The following is a 22,682-nucleotide window of genomic DNA, read 5'->3' as shown; positions in this document are numbered from 1 at the left end:
CCAAAAATCCGCTAAAAAATCGGACGGTTCTGTCAGTTTATCGGTTAACCGTCGTTCGATCGGTTTTTATTGGTTTTTTGTCAAGCGGTTTCTAATTTTATTCGAACCGGTTAGATAATCGGATTTCGGTTATTTTGGTTGAACCGATCGGTCCGGTTCGGTTTTTAGAACCATGGTTACGTTCCTCTAACCAACGACACCATTTTGAGAAAATTTTAGAAAATCGGTCGGGTCTTGATTCGGTTCGACTGACCGATTCTCGACTGATTCGAGGTCCAACGACGGTTTCTGAATCTTTCGGTTTTGATATATGACCGATTCGTTTTTTATACTGGTTCACAGTTCGAACTGGTTTTCAAAATCTTGGTCCGAACCGCTTTTTCCCTCGGTTCACGATTTGACCGGTTCGACTAGTCGATTCGAACCATTTTCAGAACTGCGTTTTTTCCTTATTCCAAAAATCTGGCCAGGTGACGGTTCGATTCGACCGACCAGTTCTTTGCCGGTTCGACGGTTCAATTGCGGTTTTTGAAATTGGGGTTTTAACATTTGTTCGAGTTGTTTTTTGTAGCGGTTCAAGGTTCAACTAGTTCAACCGGCCGGTCCGAACCGATTTTCAGAAGATAGATTATAACCATTCTCTCCTGTTGTTTTTATTTTAAAATGCTTAATATATTTTAGTATCAAATTTTCAATTCAACTTACAATACAGAAGTGGTTCAATGAATCTAAATGATAGAGTGAAAATTAAGCTTCATCTAAATTCAACTAAAATCGAACGAAAGACAGAAACATTAATTTTCAACAAGAGTCCATAAAAAATATAGTGCATAATAATTTTTTAAGTAAAAGAGATGAAACTAACAAGTCTTAGTAGTTAATATAAACTAAACATGACTACATGACAATTACAATTATTTAATTTTTGTTTGACTCATTTTGTTTATACTTATTGTAATTCCTAGTAGCAGATTCAATGACATTACGCAGCATCAAGTTGTGGGGCCTTAGAATCAAATCCAACGCAAGTCACATCCTTGTACCATACTCGATCTCTTTTGCTCTTTATCTGTAGCAATCGGTAGGGAGTCTAGCAGAATTGTTTGATGATTGCACAAATAAAAAACAAGCAGATACCAATGTGTGTTGTTTTTGTTGACAGGTAAAAAAATCTAGCACCAACTTTCACGTATTAGAATAGTACTAGATACAATTTTTTTTTAAATAAAAGGTATAGATCAGTTCATAAAGATAAATGCCAAAGTGTATAGGTAGTTGGTGATATGTTATGCTTTCTTATTCAATGACTACTTGTTATGTTGATACCTCAACTTGGAAACAACACTAGATCCCATTTATGGCTTGCTCAGCAAGAAGAATCTGTTGCTAAGAGAGCTCTTTTACAATAGATGAACGCAACGCTGCCTAAGATTAAACCGAAAAGGTCATCTTGTAAGGTTCAGGTTCATGTTCAGTTAGCATAATACCATAGAATGATCAACATTTTCTATCTCAACATTCTTTTGAAATTGATAATCCTTTATCTCCTGACATTTTTAAATTAGAATCTGAAGTGTTAACTGTTAAGTGATCCTGTTAACCCTCAAAGTCAAAATTTAATATTTAGATATTTCTTTTTACTATTTAACTTTTGAGTTTGTATTTTGATAAGATCATATGAATTTGGTTGATGATTTTTTGTGTAGTGTTTTAAATTTGGAAGATATTTTAAGATGTTTATTTATAATTTATTTATTATTTTATTCTATAGCGATTTTTTCGGTTGAATTATCGGTTGGACCGGTTGGATCAATAAACCAATAAACCAGTAACTAGAGCAATTTGATAATCGGTCCGGTTTTTAGAACCTTATTTACAAGTATAAAATAACAATTGTTAGACCAGCCCTATGCCAGTAATTAACAGTTGTTAGACCAGCCCGGCTTTTGGAGTGTTACCGGTTCAAAACGAAAGGCCTCCAAACGCCGTCGTTTTTATTTCTTCATTAAAAAAAAAAAAACAGATTCAGAAATCAAAAACCCCTCTTCGATAGATACGCTTTGGCCCTTTCTCCCTCTGAAAACTTGGAAAGAAGTATAGAACTCAAAAACCCAACCCTAAACCCTGAGCGTTCGGTTAGAGAAAATTCGGCATTCATGTCAATCCTTGATGCCCGCCCGGTAAATTGTTGTACTATTTGTTATGATTCATTTGGCTCTTGGTGTGGCTAGGACATGTTGCTCAGTCATTGAACTTCCTATGCACTTTACCAGATTGAATCCGCACTTCCAACCTTGGCAAGGCCGATTATGTCTTTAGATCAAAATGAAGATGCTATTGTGGGATCTCTCAAGCAGAGCCTGGTTAGTTGCTGTTTTTGGTCCTGTTATGGTTATTTTATGATTGTGTATTATGATTTTCAAAGAATAAGATTCACTACCAGTTCTTGAATCAATAATTTATATGACTGTTATTTTTCTCTTAGAATTTTCTGGTATATGTGACAAATTTTTTTCTATATTGGCAATTTCAGTAATATTTTTGTTTTACAGTCCTTCAGTTCATCCTATCTGTGTCATATTGTGGGACAATGGAGTATTGATTAGAGTTAGCAGTAGGAAAAGGGATTTCAGTTTACAAAAGGAATATTAGTAATACATGTTCTAATTGTTTCATAGGGTTATAATTTTAAAAAATGACTACAACATTGGCATTAGATGTGTTTATAATTCTTATCAAATTTTGTGCTCGCTATTTCAGAGGCAAGTAGAAACTCTTGGAGCCCAAAGGGCTGGTCTTGAAGACATGCTTAAAGAGATGAAAAGAAAGGTACACCTGATTAGGATGCTTCTTGTGGAATTTTTTCCATCCTATGTAATCCGTGATTCATGAATCTATAACATGTACTATTTATCTTTGCTTGTATTTCTAAAAATATCTTCAGGATGATATATTACCAAAGTTGATGACATCCACTGGCTCTCATGAGGATCTCTTTAAGAAGGAAATAGCAAAATATGACCATATTGTGAAGAAATAGCTCAAATATTGAGGCACAGGAGCAACTGTTGATGCAGATCCAGGTATTGCATTATGTGCGCTCGCTTAAAAAGAATTGATGCATATTAGAACTTTCTAAGAGAAATATTTCCCAAACTGTCTTGGTGGTTTTTTTTTTAATACAAAATTTTCTGGGGTTCCTTTTTTACTTACTACATTGATTATTGTGAGCAAGCAACAATCTTCAATCATGTGATTCTAACAACCGTTTGCTTCTGTTTACAGGCTCAGAATGATGAATTCTCGGCTCTCTTCAATCTTGAAGACTATAAAGGTATATCTATTTGGTTGTTCTCCTCAATATTGAATCTGATTTTAATGTACACAAAACTGAATATTAACCAGCAACAGAAAATTGTTTAAACTGATGCATTAATTAATGGACCTTCTTTTCTATTTCAGTGGTAATAGTTGAAATGGCTCTTATTATTTCATACAGAATGCTACCCTTTCTTTTTTTTTTTGGTGTAGTCACCCTACTTGTCTGATGGTTGATCTTTTCATGGTTTCCTTATAATATCTCAGCTTCACGTGAATAAGCAGATTGAAGCTGCCATAGCCAAGTTTCGAGAGATAAAAGACAACATTAATGAAGGGTTAAAATTCTATGTTACTCTGCAGGTTAGAACTTATCAACTATGTGTTGATTGAATTCTATTATGCAAGAAATTATTTGAGTATGATTAAATATATGGTTGAAAACAAGTACTTGCTATTTATGCAAATTTCTGTTCGATAGGATGCGATCACAAATGTAAAGCAGTAGAGCAATGACTTCGTAATGACAAGGAACATCCAGTGCAGAGAAATGATTGAAGATGTTCAAAGACAAGTGGCTGGTCTGAGTTTCCAAGATAAAAACTCAGGTGCTTTTAGTAGTAGCTACCCACCAGTTGGAAGCCAAAACCAAAGACCCAGTACACAACAAACAGATCCTCGTCCCCAAACACCTTATTATCAACCACCTGAGCAGCCTCCGGTTTCTTCCTACGGACATCCCCCTCCCTCATATGGTTCAGTAGCGCATCAGCCTCCACCTCCATACCACATTCCACCAACATCTGCCGCTCCATACCAACCCCATCAGGTTCATCAGCAGGCACCAGCAGAGTATGGCCAACCTGCATATCCTGGATGGCGTGGTCCATACTATAATGCGCCGGCTCAGCAACCTGGTTCTGTTCCCAGGCCTCCATATACCGTTCCATCTCCATACCCTCCACCTCATCAAGGTGGATACTATAAGCAGCAATAGTGTTATCCAACCGTCTTCTATAATAAGAGAGATTATTCTTTCCGTCAGCTATCTCCTCAACAAATTGGATTTAGGTATAACTGTTATCTTGAAGCTTTAGACCAGCGTGGAGAATTGGTATGTACTTTTTGGGTCGTTTCTGGATTTGTATTTTGTTAGTTTGCATTGTCATTGGTTTGTGAATAGTTTATACAAAAAATGTTGTAAGTACAGTTGGTTTATTTCCAATTTTCTACTTTATGCAGAGTGGGGTTCCCCCATTTATACATGCCAACTCGTCAGAAAACATATACTTGTATCACTACATATTCAAAGATTTCTTACCCTCTTTTATGGTGATGAGTAGTATCATGTTCGGGATTGTTTGTCTCTAAAAGAATGTACTATGTGGATTGTCCCTTGTGAACTTTTATGTTGTATATTTCCGTAAACTCAACAAAGGAAATTGTTGGATCGTAAGACTATGTTGTTAAGGCCTAAGGGGAACATCTTATTTGAACCCTGTTTAATAAAAAATTCATCTGGTTCTTGAGGTTAAAGAAAACTTGTGCGCGTCAAGCCATGAATATTTTGGTACTTGTGGATAGTCAAATATTTGTTTCTATCCTATTTGTTTCTGAGTGCCAAATTCTTGGCGAAAACGGAGATGAAATTTATGCATGTGTCAAATTTTAAATGGAGACACAATGCAGACATAAGACTTTAATCAAAAGTCCATAGCCAATGGATTGAGATTCTTTGTCCCTATTTTCTATCCCTTTCCATTTTTTCCACTCATAATTTGACACCCCAAGAACACAGTTTAGAAATCTCAAAATTGATGAGAACTATTAGGTGTAACATTTCTTCCAAGAGTAAAAGGAAATATACTATGATGCTAACAGAACCGTGAATCAGTGATGATAATAACATTATATTCCTTGGGCATAGATAAAATTGAGAAGAAAAAGGATGGGAGATATAAGGTTTTAGAAAGTTATGCCAATCTATGCCCGTAGCATTAAAACCACTTGTAAAATGTATACAGATACCCGCTAAAAAGCACAACAACAGAGATTATAGTTATCATTCACTTCTCAAGCACCATAACTTCTTCCCTAGACGCAGATCCCATGACTTTGAATAACCATTAATTAATATTATTACACTACAATCGAGCATTCTCTTGGCAAATCGATGCGAAGCCTTGTATAGGAGCCAGTGAAATAAGCAAGCAGATAACATGAAATAACAAAGAAGACTTAAAGACCCGTATCAATGAGATAATCACCCAGCCTTTCAACAATCATGTTGCACTGCCCTGGAGTCATCAGCTCATCGTAGATTCCGATGATCAACGCCTGATTCGTCTTCTTAATGGTAACACCACCAAGACCCTGCATGACAAGGACAAGCTGAGATTTTAACAACCAATGGCCAAAACCAGCATCAAGGTAACAACGGTATGGACATGGTGCAGCAATGAGTTTTACGCTGATGCTGATTCATTGTGAGCTATGGCCTAAAGCAGTCACATACCACAATTTGAATCCATGATTACATCATAAATTTACTCAATCAGATTAGCAGATTCACATTATCATAGATTGTTGTATTTTCTTTGATGAACTTGTGCAATCAAAATTCAAGCTATAATTAGAAACAGTCAGTACCTTCTTCCCTCGAATGATAGCGCCGGGTTCACCTTGTATAACCATATATTTGGTGCCACCGAGGTACAACCCGGTGGGGGCAAGCGATCAAGGCTCAGCAAAGTCGTTCATGATAGCAGTAATTTCCTCAGGCTTGAACTGCACAACACAAAAGACCAATCAAGAACAGATCAACTAAAACTATTTCAGATTGCAAGGATCACTTGACTTGTGCTATGAACCAAACACACTTGAAATCCCCAGCCACATGTTACTTGCACAAGTGATGTGAATATCCGATTTCATATATAACAATAACGAGTGTATGATTGATCTTATGTTGTTACATACTAATAAAAAGGAATGCATCTCATATCAGATAATCACATAGTCCAAACTCCAAGTCATTCCTAATGACTCTCTCCAAGCTTTAATTTATAGCATAAATTGCACTTAACAAGTGAAACATTAAGAAACTGAAAAATTAATCAATTAGCTCCAGTTGATACAACTAAACAGCTATGGTTAAAGCGCGAATGTATCAAATTAACACCAAAACCATAGGATATGTCAGTATGTCACATGCAAATCAAATCTGATAAATCGGAGGAAAATTAACGAAAAAAAAAGAACAGATGAATCTGGAAAACAAAGCACTAAGAAAGAAGGAGAGTTTTGGAGAGAGAAATTGAGAAGTATTAAAGATAACCTGAGGGAAATTAGAGCTCTGAGCCCAAACACTGCCGTCTTGGCCGACGATTGCGGCGGAGGAGAGGTGGTTGCCTTCAATTTCGCAGAGAAGGTGGTCATCGACGTAGGTTTGCCACGACGGCAACCGGCGAGACGACGGCAAGCGGTGATCCGACGGCGAACTGCTCCAAGCCACGAACAGAGAAGCCAGCGAGAATGGGTACGACGTGCCGAGCTACCTGGTTTCGGACAGGGGAAGAGGAAGAAGCGGAAGCGCTGAGAACCCGGAGACAGCGGCCGGGCTAGGGTTTTGTCGCTTTGGTTTGGGTCTTTAACTGCTTTTCTTTAGGGGGGCACCAATAATCAAGAGTTAAAGAGAATTGGAGAAGATGAAGAACAATTTTGATTTTTTGTTTTTTTAATATGTTTTTGTTTTGTTGTTTTAATTATTTAAAATTATAAAATTAGGATTAATTATTAATTGAATTTTAAAATTTGATTAATTTAAAAGGATATTTTTGTCTAATCAAATAAAGTAAGTAAGGATGTTTAAGTCTTTTTATAAAATTAAATAAATAAATAATTTTTATTTTTATTTAATTAAAAGGGTATTTTAGTAAAAATGGTGATATACTATATATTTAGAAAAGAAAAAATTAAATATTGACGTGGAAAATAAATTCCACATGTTTTATTGTTATTTGTCTATATTTTAAATGTATCGGTACATATGAATTTATTATCGTACCGTAGCAATCACCAACAATAATACCCTTAAATTATGTTCTGAATTTTTCTCGTTCCTTAAATATAAATGATCTCTTTAAAAATGGATTTATTCTTCTAATCAAAATTTTTAATTATTAAAAAAATAGAGAGAATAAAATGAATTAATTTCAAAACTTCCAAGACATTGATTAATCAATATTCAATACCACATGATTAATTACTTTTCAAAGTATCAGCCGTTGCAATTTCTTTGACCACACGGTACAGAATTTCAATAGTCAATTTTATTAGCCCAAAAATGGTGAAATATATGCACACGTGTCACACAGTAAAGCTAAGTCTTGGATTATTAATGGTGTTACTCTATCTTTTTGTGCCAATATCAATATTATTAGTTTTCTTAATCCGTAGGTTGGATGGAATAATTGGAAATGGGATGATGGCATATTCTTTTGTCTGGCCATTTGCTTCGAAAGAGTAATAACATGTATATTCCAACCAACGTTTTATTGGGTTCACTTGTAAATGTGGCAAAATGAAAATCGTTGGAATTCGCATCGCTTTCAACTTCAAATTAAAGGCTCCCAATATTGGCATCAATGGCTACCCCACTCATCATGTGAATAATATTCCTTCATTGTCTTGCTCCTTTTTATCATATGGTCAACGTGGGTAGCATGAACTTTTAACTTTTAAGTTTTAACCACCCTTAGCTCTCTTCTTTTCCATTTTCAATCGGTAATCTTTTTATTTTGATGTACTGTTCAATGTATAACCATTTTATACGTACATTTAATCACGTTTTATTAATAAAAATTATTTATTTTTATATTAATTGTGTAAATAATTATCTAAAAAAATAGTTGTAATTGCACGACTGTCAATACATTAAAATTAAACTTAAGAATAATATGTCATAAAGTATTATGATATAAACAAAATAAAATTACATAAATTTAGAACAAAACAAGAAAACAAAAACATTAATAACGCCAACTTCTGTTGCAATATCATCACCTATATGGCTTTATTCCCATTTTTTTTTCTCTTTGATAGTCCAACTTCTGTTGATATACGACTAGTCACGTGTAACAAATAAGTAGTGTTTAAAATTTTAGCATCCCTCCTAAAAAACTCATATTATTCCTATTCTCAATGATACCCAGTATACTTAATCGATTTTTAGTGTTAATTTAAAAAAAAATGACAAACAAAGAACCAAGCCATTTCAAATGCTTTTAAAAAATTAACTTTTAATTAATTATTAATTATTAATTAATTATTTATTTATATTTTAAGTTTAAGATAAAAATAAGTTTTATAATTAATCAGTATTAGCAAAAAAAAAATAGTTCACTAGTTAATTTTTATTTTGTATGTATTCAAGTCGGTACCTGAAAGTTCAAAAAGTGCTTCTTTATGTAAAGACGGAAGAGAGATCAAATAACCATTGGTCCGACAAGATGACAAAATAGAATTCTCAAAGCGGGGTGGTACCTGTAAAGATATTCTGACGCTAAAGTCAGAGAACTAAAAAGATAGGGAATAAGTGTTACGGTAGAATAATCATACATATGAGAGAGATGGGACTCCCTTTCTATAGATGGTGGAGGCTATCTTATCTTTGAGATAAGAAGTCCCATTTCTTATAATTCGAAAAATGGTTAGGACGTAGAGACGATTCCAGACTATTAAAATGGTAGGGATATTTTTGGGCTGGTTGTATTGGACTCGTTAAGAATCCGAACGCTAGGTTAGGAACAGTTGCCCCCAAAGTGTGAGGGTAAGCTTGCTTAGTCTTTACATTGATTGAGTTCGGCTCTCCTTGGATCAGGAGATCGTGAATCTCGCGTGGAAAAGCAAAACGTTACTTTGTGTTTTAAAAATTTTTGGGCTTCTTAGTGGGCCGTTTTGATATTTTAGTTTTATTAACTTTGGATATCCGTTTCGTTGGTCTCGGAGGTGATCAATCTCCGGGGTAGCCGTTTTGTCAAATTCCGTTTAACGTTTTGAATTTACTCATAAAAAAAGGAAAACTTTACTTAAATGGAGAATGTTTACAAGGTGAGGACCTCGTTAAAATTTTCGCTGCTTTGGGTAGGAAAGAGTGCCTTTAAAAGCGAAAATGAAAAAAAATATATAAAAAATGTTAAAAGATAAGTTACCAATTCTTGTTGATGTAAGTGACTTTCTTTCTGGATTGTCCTATTTGTAACTTCTCTAAGTCTCATTCTGGTTCTGGATCTCAAGATCAACTGCAATTCCTACGCCTCTCGTGACATCGATCTGGGATTCTTGTTCTGTGCTCCCTTATAGAGACGGTTCGAGAGATCGCTTTGCCAATGTGCTCTGGTTGGTAGCGTTTGTTTGTGGCAATCCTACCTTCCAGAGTTTGAACTCAATGGCCAAACTCATGGATTATGCGGTTTATATCTTCTACTCGGCCGCTGAATGGTCTGCTTCTGTTAGACCGGTAATTTTCTTCTCAAGACTACTATCTCGGTTGACTGCGCAGTGCGTGGTTATGGACCACGCTAGCCAGCCTAGGGGGTCGCTGTGGTTCTGAGGAGGTTGATCAGGCAGTCGATGAGGGTTAGGTTCTGAGTTTTGGTTGGGTTGTTCCTCACGAACGTCTGTCATGCTACTAAGATTTTTATGGTCCCCACAGATGGTGCCAATGTTCACGTCGGTATGTGAAGGTTCAAAAAGTGCTTCTTTAGGTGAAGAGGAATTGGGTACCCGTTGGTCTGACAAGATGGCAAGACAGAATTCTCAGAGTAGGGGTGGTATCTGTAAAGGCATTCTGACACCTAAGTCAGAGAGCTAGAGAGGTAGGAAATAAGTGTTAAGGTAGAATGATCATACCTGGGAGAGTGATGTAACTCCCCTTTTATAGATGGTGTAGGTTATCTTATCTTTGAGATAAAGAGTTTTACCTCTTATAATTCGAAAAGTGGTTAGGAGGTAGAGATGATCCCGAGCCATTGGGATAGCAGGAATATTTTTAGACCAGTTGTATTGGGCTCGTTAAGAATCCATACGCTAGGTTCGAAACAGTATGTAACTATAAAACTAGAAAATTATTTTAGATTGAGCAGAATTTTTACCAACACGCACAATTGTTAAAAAATCGTTATTAAGTAAATTGTCGGATCGATGTCATAAACTTTATATTCAACCCTGTTACACAAAAGATGAAACATCAAATCAACTGCTGATATAGAATGTACATTAAAATACAAAATATATAATTAGTCAAATAATATATGTATATGTACATAATAGTCAATTTAATAGCTCATTTGTAATCTACATACAATATTTTTTTTCTACTTTTATAGTAATCAATAATGTATTGAATGCTTGAAAAGTCCGAAATATGTAAGCAGATTTTTAAGGTGGTTCGGGACCTTTGTTGCCATGTCTAGCCAAAGTTCCAAACACCTTTCCTCTGCCCTGAAGTGGGATTTGGTACTTAAATATTTTAGATGTTCAACATCAAAGATTTTATTAATTTGCCACCAATAAAAACTTATGTGTCAATATATCTTTTTCAAATTCCAATCCATTAATGAAGTGAGTTGGTCACAAGTAACTTTCAATGGTTCCTTAACCAATAATTATATATATACAAGAAGTCACCAACAGAAACAGTATATAGAAGAAAATAATAAAAAATAGAAATGAAGGGAGAGCTATAGTAATAAGTAATTTACCAAGGTTTGTACTTTAAACATCAAATAAACAAATTTAAGCAATTAGAGCATTCTATTATTATTTCTATATGCTTTTCAATATTATTTGATTCTTTCTTATTCGTTGATCTGACCATATTTATAGTTGGCATTGACGACATGTCTTGATTCTTTTTCTCTGTTAGCCCTAAATATAGTTTATTCTCAAACCTATCCGGTTCACAAAATTAGCAAAAATCATAACCTTGTGAGAGAAAACATGACTAAAACTTTCACCTTCGTGTGTTCATTCATATTTAATTTGTTTAGTGAAACCAAATGCAGGATCATTAAATTTAGGTACATATTAATGTAAAAAAAGCATAACTAACAAAGTTAATAATTACAACACCTAGTCATATTTTATAAATTCAAGCATGCATTTTATTTTATAATTAAATCAAGTTTTTAACTAAATTCTCCCAATCATAAGGGCACTACTTCTACTACTTCTACTACTTCCTATTGTCGTTGTCGCCCGCCATCCTCGCTGTCGTCCGTCATCGTCGCTATCATCACTGTTGTCTTATTATTGTTGTTAATGATGTTGATGATGTTGTTGTTTAATTTCTTCTTTTTCTTTTTCACTTCATCCTCTTTTATTATCATCATCATCGTCTTCGTTATTTTCATCTTCTTCTCTTAAAAATATTCAGAAAACTATAACACAAAAATTTGTATACTATACTAATAAAATATGCACAACACATAAATTTTTAGAAGATTATATATCCAAAACATTGATTCACCCAACTAACAAAATACATTCGTAGCAAAAATTTGTGTCATATATGAAAAAATTTGTATTCTATATGCAAAAAATTGTATATTATATTAATGAAATACGCACAACACATACAGTTTAGTGTACATCACAAAAATCTTGGTGCATAATATAGAAATTTTGATATGCACCATAAAAAATTTTGGAAGACTATATACTCACTCACCCAACAAAGAAAATACATTCGCAGTAAAAATTTGTATGCTATATGCAAAAAATTTGTATACTATATTGATAAATTTGTGTTATGTGTAAAATTTGTTGTGCTATATTTCAAAAATTTGTATGCTATAAAAAAAATACAGAAAAGGAAGAGTATACAAATTTATTGCATATAGTATAATCTTTTCCATCCTTGTTTCACTCGTCTATATCTGTCGTTCTGTTCAACTGTTGTCCAAATCTGATTTCACTGTGGTCTAGATCTATGGACTCAGTTGTCAAGCACAAAGAGGATGGCGGGACTGACTCAACCTTCATTGTCGCATTCCTAACTCTGCGCTGTCTCCACTTTGTTCTTCCACCTCGTCCGCTCAAACTCCATCCCTCGCTCTCACCTTTGTTTTTTTTTCTTTCTCAATTTATGTTTCAATTATTTTTCTTTGTTAAAAAAATAAAAGGCATGAAAGAGATCAGATTTCGATGATCTTAAAGGTGACGTGACACAGATAATTATGATATGGGAGATAACAAGAAAAGAAAGGTATTAAATTTTTGCATTTTTATTATTTTTGTGGTGAATGATTGTTCCTTTTGAGAGTGCTCGACATAAATTAGGTGGTTAAAATCACTTTATAACAGGAAATGAAGTACTTTTATTATTATTATCATCAGTTTTTTCATTTTATTTATTTTGGTTAAGAATATGGTCTGTTACACCTTGCGATGACTTGGATTGATTATGAAAATATCAATGGTAGTAATGGCGAAAAGTACCGGTAATGATAGTGATAATAGTGATGAAGTATAGGTTATTTTGAAGAGGATAAAATTAATATTTAATTTATATTATTGTATATTATATATTATCACTAAACACATTTTATGTATCTTTATATTTATATTTCTTTGTGTATTTATATTTGTACTGTATTTCATATATTATCACTAAACATATTTTATTTATCTTTATATTTATGTGTTTTTTGTGTGTACTTATGTCTGTGTCTATCTATCTAGTATCACAGACCCTATCCAAACACTGTTGTGTAACAATGTTAGTATAATTTAGCTGAAAAAAAATAGGGAAGCATGCGAAGGGATGCGCCTTAATAGAGCATGTGGGTTGTGAGTAAATATGGTTTCACATGCTTGTAGTAATTATGGCTGCGATTATTTATAGGGACGAGATACTGAGACAGGAATACATAAACACAAAATTGTATTTGACAGATGAGATATAGATAGAAATGTTGTGTCTAGAGACATTGAATTAGTGTATTTTGTATCCATCCGGACAAGAAGGACACAAAGACACTAATAAGAGATATAACTTATTTTTTCTTTCATTATTTTTATTAATTTTTCATAATTTTATTTTTATTCTTATATGTTTCTTCTCAAATTTTTTGAATGAAAAAAAATAAGAATAAATTAGATTTTTCTAATATGTTCTAGTTTATCACAAAATAGAATAGAAGAACACAAAATTTTGTGTCTCTATCTTTTGTGTCTTGTTTTTAGTGTCTTGTCTTGTCTTATTCTCAGAAACAAATGCAGCCTATAAGTACTTAAGAAGGAATGAAGGCAACATTTAATTAAAGAGACATAGACACTTAGATACGAACACGATAATATATATTTATTGAAACACAAATTTTGATAGATACGGTAATATACAAATACATACAAAATATATACTTTTAGTATCCTTTTTTAAAGTTGAAACACTGACAGTTTAAGACATAAAATTTGACTTTTGTATTTCTAATTATTTTTGGAATTATCTATTTTGTCCTTATCTTCACTTTTATCACTTTATGCCCTCCCTCTCTACCTTCTCTCTTGCTTCCTCTACTGCCGCCATTGCTTCCTCTTCTCTTCTCCATCCCTGTTTCACTCGTCTAGATCTATCGTTATGCTCAACTGTTGTCTGAATCTGATTTCACTCGTGGTTTAGATCTATGAACCCAATCGTCGATCACAAGGAGGATGGCGGGACTGGCTCGACCTTCGTTGTCGCGTTCCTAACTCTGTGTTGTCTCCACTTTACCCTTTCACCTCGTCGGCTCAAACTCCATCCCTCCCTCTCACCTTTGTTTTTTTTTTCTTTCTCAATTTCTGTTTCAATTGTTTTTCTTTGTTTAAACAAGAAAAGGCATGAAAGAGATAAGATTTCGATGATCTCAAAGGTGAGGTAACAAATAATTATGATATAGGAGATAACAAGAAAAGAAATGTATTAAACTTTTGCATTTTATTATTTTGGTGGTAAATGATTGTTCTTTTTGAGAGTGCTCGACATCAATTAGGTGGTTAAGATCACTTTATAACAAAAAATGAAGTACTTCTATTAATATCATCAGTTTTTCTTGTTTTATTTGTTCTGGTTAAAAATATGGTCTGTTACCCTTGCAATGACTTGGATTGATTATGAAAATATCAATGGTAGTAATGGCGAAAAGTAACGCTAATGATAGTGGTAGTAGTGATGAAGTATAGGTTATTTTGAAGAGGACAAAATTCATATTTAATTTATAACATTATATATTATATATTATCACTAAACACATTTTATGTATCTTTATATTTATATTTCTTTGTGTAATTGTATTTGTATTGTATTTCATATATTATCGCTAAACATATTTTATGTATCTTTATATTTATGTTTTTTTTTGTGTACTTATGTCTATGTCTATCTATCTAGTACCAGAGACCCTATCCAAATGCTGTTGTAACAATGTTAGTGTAGTTTAACTGGAAAAAAAAATCAGGGAAGCACGCGGAGGGATGCGCTTTAACAGAGCATGTGGATTGTGAGTAAATATGGTTTTATATGCTTGTAGTAATTATGGCTGCGTTTATTTATAGGAATGGGTAGGGACGGATCCAGAAATTTTAATATGGAGGCGCCGAATTTTAGATATTTTTTTCATTCTATAAAAATAATTAACATATAGTTATTAGAGTTAATTTTTTAAAAGATTTATCAATATATATATATATAATTATAATTTTTTCATAATTTAAATTTAATATTACATAAAAGAAATATAACAATATCAATAGTACATTATAAAATACCAATAAGTTATAGCGTGTTTAATTAGTTAAAAATGATCACATATCTTATTAATTAAAATTAATTCTTTCAAAAATTTTAAAAAATTTGAAAATAAATTATAAATTATAAATTGTTTGAAAGATATAATACCCTTATAGAATACAAGATATAAGATATCTTTATAAATTTTTTTTAACATCGTAAATTTAGAAGAAAAATAAAAATTTTTTACAAGAAAAAAATATCTAAAGTATATAATGTGATTATTAAAATATAACTATGTAAGTCATTATTAGTATAATAATATAAATGTTAAATATGTTAATATAAAAAAATAAATGATTTTTTAAAAATAAATATAGAGATTATTATATTAAAACTAATTTAAAAAGTACAAAGACTTGAGGGTATGATATTAAATTAGTTAAGTAAAAAATATTAGTGAATTAAATAATTAAGACATAAATCTACTGTATAATAAAAAATAATACATATAAAATTATTAAATTACATAATATTTTTATTTTTTAAACACATATCTCATGTATAATTATAGCTTTTTAAAATTTTGTGAGGCCGCGGCCACTACTCGCCCCCCTCTAGGTCCGTTCCTGGGGATAGAACACTGAGACAGGGATGCAAAAACACAAAATCATATTTGACAGATAAAATATAGATAGAAATGTTGTGTCTAGAGACATTGAATTAGTGTATTTTGTATCTATCCTGACAGGAAAGATACAGAGACAGTAACAAGAGATATAACTTATTTTTTCTTTCATGATTCTTATTAATTTTTCATAATTTTATTTTTTATTATTATATGTTTCTTCTCAATTTTTTTAATGAAAAAAAGAATAAATTAGATTTTTCTAATTTGTTTTAGTTTATCACCAAGTAGAATATACAAGAACATAAAATTTTGTGTCTCTATCTTTTGTGTCTTGTTCATAGTGTCTTGTCTTGTCTTATTCTCAAAAACAAATACAGCCTATAAGTACTTAAGAGGAAATGAAGGCAACATTTAATTAAAGAGACATAGACACTTAGATATGAACACTATAATATATATTTATTGAAACACATATTTTGATAGATACGTTAATATACAGATACACACAAAATATATATTTTTAGTATCCTTTCTTAAAGTTGAGACACTGAGAGTTTAAGACACAAAATTTGACTTTTGTATTTCTAATTATTTTTGAAATTATCTATTTTGTCCCTATCTTCACTTTTATCACTTTATTCTCTTCCTCTCTACCTTCTCTTCTGCTTCCTTTACTGCCGCCACTGCTTCCTCTTCTCTTCTCCATCCCTGTTTCACTCATCTAGATCTGTTGTTCTGCTCAACTGTTGTCTGGATCTGAATTCATCGTGGTCTAGATCTATGAACTCAGTCGTCAAGCACAAGGAGAATGGCGGGATAGGCTCGACCTTTGTTGTTGCGTTCCCAACTCTGCGCTGTCTCTATTTTGCCCTTCCACCTCGTCATCTCAAACTCCATGATCCCTCCCTCTCACCTTTTTTTTTCTTTCTCAATTTCTGTTTCAATTGTTTTCCTTTGTTTAAAAAGAAAAGGCATGAAGAAAATCATATTTCGATGATCTCAAATGGGAGATGACACGGATAATTATGATATGGGAGATAACAAAAAAAAAAAGAAAGGTATTAAATTTTTGCATTTTATTATTTTTGTGGTGAATGAAAGTTCTTTTGAAGAGTGCTCGACATCAATTAGGTGGTTAAAATCACCTTATAACAGGAAATGAAGTACTTTTATTAATATCATTATTTTTTTCTTGTTTTATTTGTTTTGGTTAAGAATAGGATCTGTTACACCTTACGATAATTTGGATTGATTATGAAAATATCAATGGTAGTAATGGCAAAAAGTAACGATAATGATAGTGGTAGTAGTGTTGAAGTATATGTTATTTTGAAGAGGATAAAATTAATATTTAATTTATATCATTATATCTTATATATTATCACTAAACACATTTTATGTATCTTTATATTTATATTTCTCTGTGTGTTTGTATCTGTATTGTATTTCATATATTATCGCTAGACATATTTTATGTATCTTTATATTTATTTTTTCTTATGTGTGTACTTGACTACTTGTGTCTCTGTCTATGTATCTAGTATCAGAGACACTATCCAAATGCTGTTGTAACAATGTTAGTGTAATTTAGCTAAAAAATAAAATAGGAAAGCACGCGGAAGGACGCGCCTTAACAGAGCGTGTGGGTTATGAGTAAATATGGTTTCACATGCTTGTAGTAATTATGGCTGCATTTGTTTATAGAGATTGGACATTGATACAGGGATAAAAACACAAAATCATATTTGACAGATGAGATATGGATAGAAATATTGTGTCTAGAGACATTAAATTAGTGTATTTTATGTCCATTCTGATAGAAATGACACAAAGACACTAACAAGAAGTATACCTTATTTTTTAGTTTTTCTTTCATTATTCTTATTAATGGTTTCATAATTATATTTTTTATTATTATGTGTTTCTTCTCAATTTTTGTTTTAATTGTTTTCCTTTGTTTAAAAAAAGGCATAAAGAAGATCCGGTTTCGATGATCTTAAAGGTGAGGTGACACGGATAATTATAATATGGGAGATAACAAAAAAAAGAAAGGTATTAAATTTTTGCATTTTATTATTTTTGTGGTGAATGATTGTTCTTTTTGAGAGTGTTTGACATCAATTAGGTGGTTAAGATTACTTTATAACATGAAATGAAGTACTTTCTTATTATTATCCTCAAATTTTTCTTGTTTTATCTGTTTTGGTTAAGAATAGGATCTATTACACCTTGTGATGATTTAGGTTGATTATGAAAATATCAATGGTAGCGATGGTGAAAAGTAACAGTAGTAGTAATAATAATGATAGTAATAATGAGGTATAGGTTATTTTAAAGAGAGTAAAATTAATATCTAATTTATATCATTGTATCTTATATATTATCACTAAACACATTTTATGTATCTTTATATTTATATTTCTTTGTATATTTATATCTGTATTGTATTTCATATATTATCACTAAACATACTTTATGTTTCTTTATATTTATTTTTGTGTGTACTTGACTAATTGTGTCTTTGTTTATGTATCTAGTATTAGAGACTCTATCCAAATGCTACTATAACAATGTTAGTGTAGTTTAGCTGAAAAAAAAAAAGCAGGGAAGCACGCAGAGGGACGCACCTTAACACTAACAGGGCGTGTGGGTTGTGAGTAAATATGGTTTCACACGCTTGTAGTAATTATGATTGCATTTGTTTATAAAGACGGGACATTGATACAAGTAGCGGTGTCAAAAATTCCTAAGAGGCGGGGATCTCCGCCGGAACCGTCCCGAATGGGCCCCGATGGCAGGAAATTTTCCCTGCGGTAACGGAGATGGGGGACAAAATTTCCCGGAAGCAGATGCGGGGACCCGAACGGGGATCCCCGTCCCCGTATTTCCCACAATCCCCGAATATATTAAATTACTTAAACACCCTTAATAATTTATTTTTTAATTTGGTATTTTAGTCATTTCACCACTATATATATATATATATATATATATATATATATATATATATATATATATATAAACTAGAAACCCTAACTACTCTTCCCACACACAAGCGCCGCTTTCGAATCAATAGCTCACCCTCACCCTCATCGCGAAACCCCACCCCTTCTGCGTTCTCTCCCTCGTCTTTGCACCTAGCGTCCCAGCCAACCACCTCCGACCACCTCCATTGCGGCCTCGCTACTGTCCGTTTCAGCCGGCCCACTCACTGCGTTATCACCGCACTGCGCCCTTCGCCCTCTTCCTTCGCCAACATCATTGCTCCGGTGACTCTGTTCAACTCCTGCCCTGCCGCCATCAGGTCGTCTTGCTTTGCTACTCCGCGTGGTCGTTTTGCTCAACTGTTGTCCAGATCTAATTTCACCATGGTCTAGATCTATGAACTCAGTCGCCAAGCACAAGAAGGATGGCGGAACTGGCTCAACCTTCGTTGTCGCGTTCCCAACTCCGCGATGTTCCCACTTTGTCCTTCCACCTCGTCGGCTCAAACTCCATCCCTCTCTCTCACCTTTTTTTCTTTCTCAATTTTTGTTTTAATTGTTTTTCTTTGTTTAAAAAAGAAAAGGCATAAAGGAGATCAGATTTCGATGATCTTAAAAGTGAAGTGACACAGATAATTATGATACGGGAGATAACAAAAAAGAAAGGTATTAAATTTCTGTATTTCAATATTTTTGTGGTGAATGATTGTTCTTTTTTAGAGTGCTCGACATCAATTAGGTGGTTAAGATCACTTTATAACATGAAAGAAAGTACTTTTATTATTATTATCATCAGTTTTTTCTTGTTTTATTTGTTTTGGTTAAGAATAGGATCTGTTACACCTTGCGATAATTTGGGTTGATTATCAAAATTTCAATGGTAGTGATGACAAAAAATAACGGTAGTGATGATAATAATGGTAATAGTAGTAATAATGAGGTATAGGTTATTTTAAAAAGAATAAAATTAATATTTAATTTATATTATTATGTCTTATATATTATCACTAAATGCAGTTTATATATCTTTATATTTATATTTCTGTGTGTATTTGTATCGTACTGTATTTTATATATTATCACTAAACATATGTTATGTATCTTTATATTTATGTTTTTTTGTGTGTGTATTTGTAGCTGTATCTATTTATCTGGTATCAGAGACTTTATCCAAACACTTCTGTAACAAACTAACAATGTTAGTGTAGTTTAGCTGAAAAAACAGGGAAGCACGCAGAGGGACGCGCCTTAACACTAACAGGGCGTGTGGGTTGTGATGACATGTCATCATGTCATGTTTTTCTATGCTTTTTCACATAAGAAATTAATGATTATTGCTTAATTGTTGAGTGTTTTTGTGCTTAAATAGTATATTGCTTTGATCTTTTGATTTTATAAATTTTGTAGGAAATAAGTAGAAAAAGAAGTAAAAAAGCACAAATTAAACTCAAAAAGAGAAAAGAAAAATTTTGGAGTACGCTTTGAAGATTGAGCACGATTTGAAATTTTAGGCCACGCTTTTAAAAACGTGGCCCATGACCATAAAACCTTGGCATTAGTAACATGATACATATGCATTAATGTCTTATGCATGTATTATCATGAATTAATAATTAAAGCATGCATGAAACTTTTATTAGTAATGCCAATTGGCAATGGATGAATCATACGTCAATTTAATGCATTGGCATTACTAATTAATCAAATAAAGCTTATGGAGCATGCATGCATGCATGAAACTTTCATTATTAATGCCAAATGGGCAATGAATGAACGCTACGTTAATTAAGTAATGCCAATTAATGTAATAAAGCCAATGAAAGCATGCATGCAATATTATTAATGCCATCAATTCATGAACCATGCGTTACTATAATATGCAACCTAAGGCGTTAATAATATGCGTGCAATGAGCCATTTAATTTGCTAAGCCATTTAATCAAAAGGAAGCTTAGCGTGAAAAAGCAAGGAGCGCCGCGTTTCTTCAAAGAACGCTCCGATAATGAGCGCTCGTTTTTAAAGAGAACACTACGGTTGCAAGAGTGAGCATTTTCGAGCAAAATAAAAATTAGAATGGAAGTATAGTCATCGATGTATAAGCGTGCATGATGCGTATGCGTGGATGTAGCTTACCTGAAGAAGGACGCACAAGCGTAAGGAATGCGTACGCGTGGGTGTCCAAACACTCCGTTCTCTAAATGAACGCTACGCTCTCCTGGAAATTACAATTCTGACTCAATTAATTCCAATTCAAATCTATTGAAGCCCCAAAGCAAGCAGAACCCAATTAACATCACTCAAAGGCACAAGGATTGTGTAGAATAGGAATTTTGCATTTAATTATAATTTGTTTTCAATTTGAATTTCATTTAGCAGTTAAGGAAGCCTATATAAAGGCATCAGTTTCATTTTAGAAAGGGGGAGTGCTGGAGTAGGCTGCAGTAGTAGTAGGCAGCAGTAGGAGTTGGAGTAGGAGTAGAATAGAAGGCTCTCTTGAAACACTTTTATTTTTCTGCACTTTTACATTTCAGTGTTGAATTCAATTTGGCTTACGCAATTTCAGTTTTTGATAATTCTCTTCTGCAAATTTCTCTTTCTGCAGTTTTACAATTCAGTTTACATTGAGCTTGATTTTAATCTTCTGTTTTCATTGCTTTCTGTTCCTATTGCTTTCAATTTATTTTCATGCAATTTAAATCTTCTGCAATTGTTCTGAGTTTTGATTTACTGCTTCATTTAATTTTCCAGCACCCAATTCCCTTTACATTTGCTGTAATTTACGTTTCTTTCTCTTTAAGTTTTGCTAATTTACCTTTTGCACTTTATACCCTCTGCAATTTACATTTCGCCAATACAATTTCACCAAATTCACCACTGTTAGTTTAACTAAACTGATCACCTCACTAAAGTTGCTTGATCCATCAATCCCTGTGGGATCGACCTCACTCTTGTGAGTTATTACTAGTTGATGCGATCCAATACACTTACCGGTGAATTTGTGTGGAATCATTTTTTCCTCATCAAGTTGTGAGTAAATATGGTTTCACACGCTTGTAGTAATTATGGTTGCATTTGTTTATAGAGACGGGACATTGATACAAGTAGGGGTGTCAATAAAATTCCTAGGAGGCTGGGATCCCTGTCGGAACCGTCCTGAATGGGGCCCCGATGGCAGGAAATTTTTCCTGCGGTAATAGAGATGGGGAACAAAATTCTCCTGAAGCAGATGCAAGGACCCAAACAGGGATCTCCATCCCCGTATTTCCCACAATCCCTAAATATATTAAATTACTTAAACACCCTTAATAATTTATATTTTAATTTGGTTTTTTAGTCATTTTACCACCCATATATATATATATATATATATATATATATATATATATATATATATATATAGAAAAACTAGAAACCCTAACTCCTCTTCCCACACACTAGCGCCGCTTTCGAATCAATAGCTCACCCTCACCCTCCTCGCGAAACCCCACCCCTTCTACGTTCTCTCCCTCGTCTTTGCACCCAGCATCCCAGCCAACCACCTCCGTCGCGGCTTTGCTACTATCCGTTTCAGCCGGCCCACTCACTGTGTTATCACCGCACTGCGCCCTTCGCCCTCTTCCTTTGCTAACATCGTTGCTCCGGTGTGTCTGTTCAACTCTTGCGCTGCCGTCGTCAGGTCGTCTTGCTTTGCTACTCCGCGTGATCGTTTTGCTCAACTGTTGTCCAGATTTGATTTTACCATGGTCTAGATCTATGAACTCAGTCGCCAAGCACAAGTAGGATGGCGGAACTGGCTCAACTTTCGTTGTCGCGTTCCCAACTCTGCGCTGTTTCCACTTTGTCCTTCCACCTCGTCGGCTCAAACTCCATCCCTCTCTCTTTCACCTTTTTTTTCTTTCTCAATTTTTGTTTTAATTGTTTTCCTTTGTTTAAAAAAGAAAAGGTATAAAGGAGATTAGATTTCGATGATCTTAAA

General features: G+C 33.3%; 1 protein-coding gene and 1 long non-coding RNA gene across 2 annotated transcripts; one reads left to right on the top strand and one right to left on the bottom strand.

Annotated features, from left to right (window-relative positions):
• Nucleotides 1-3,040: 3,040 nt before the first annotated feature.
• LOC130936548 (uncharacterized) lies at nt 3,041-4,072 on the top strand. Its single transcript, XR_009068125.1, has 4 exons — nt 3,041-3,083; nt 3,286-3,334; nt 3,604-3,681; nt 3,800-4,072. It is a non-coding gene; the product is annotated as an uncharacterized LOC130936548 (long non-coding RNA).
• Nucleotides 4,073-6,057: 1,985 nt separating this feature from the next.
• LOC130933644 (uncharacterized) lies at nt 6,058-19,023 on the bottom strand. The gene is made up of 3 exons (XM_057863268.1): nt 18,935-19,023; nt 6,656-6,979; nt 6,058-6,105 (listed from the first exon to the last, which is right to left on the bottom strand). Exons 1-3 carry the CDS (start codon nt 19,021-19,023, stop codon nt 6,075-6,077), a joined length of 444 nt encoding a protein of 147 aa, XP_057719251.1. The 3' UTR covers nt 6,058-6,074.
• Between the last annotated feature and the right edge of the window lie 3,659 nt (nt 19,024-22,682).

Source organism: Arachis stenosperma, chromosome 6 (assembly GCF_014773155.1).
Source record: "Arachis stenosperma cultivar V10309 chromosome 6, arast.V10309.gnm1.PFL2, whole genome shotgun sequence".
Classification (NCBI taxonomy): domain Eukaryota; kingdom Viridiplantae; phylum Streptophyta; class Magnoliopsida; order Fabales; family Fabaceae; genus Arachis; species Arachis stenosperma.
This window is presented reverse-complemented; position numbering and strand designations above follow the sequence as displayed.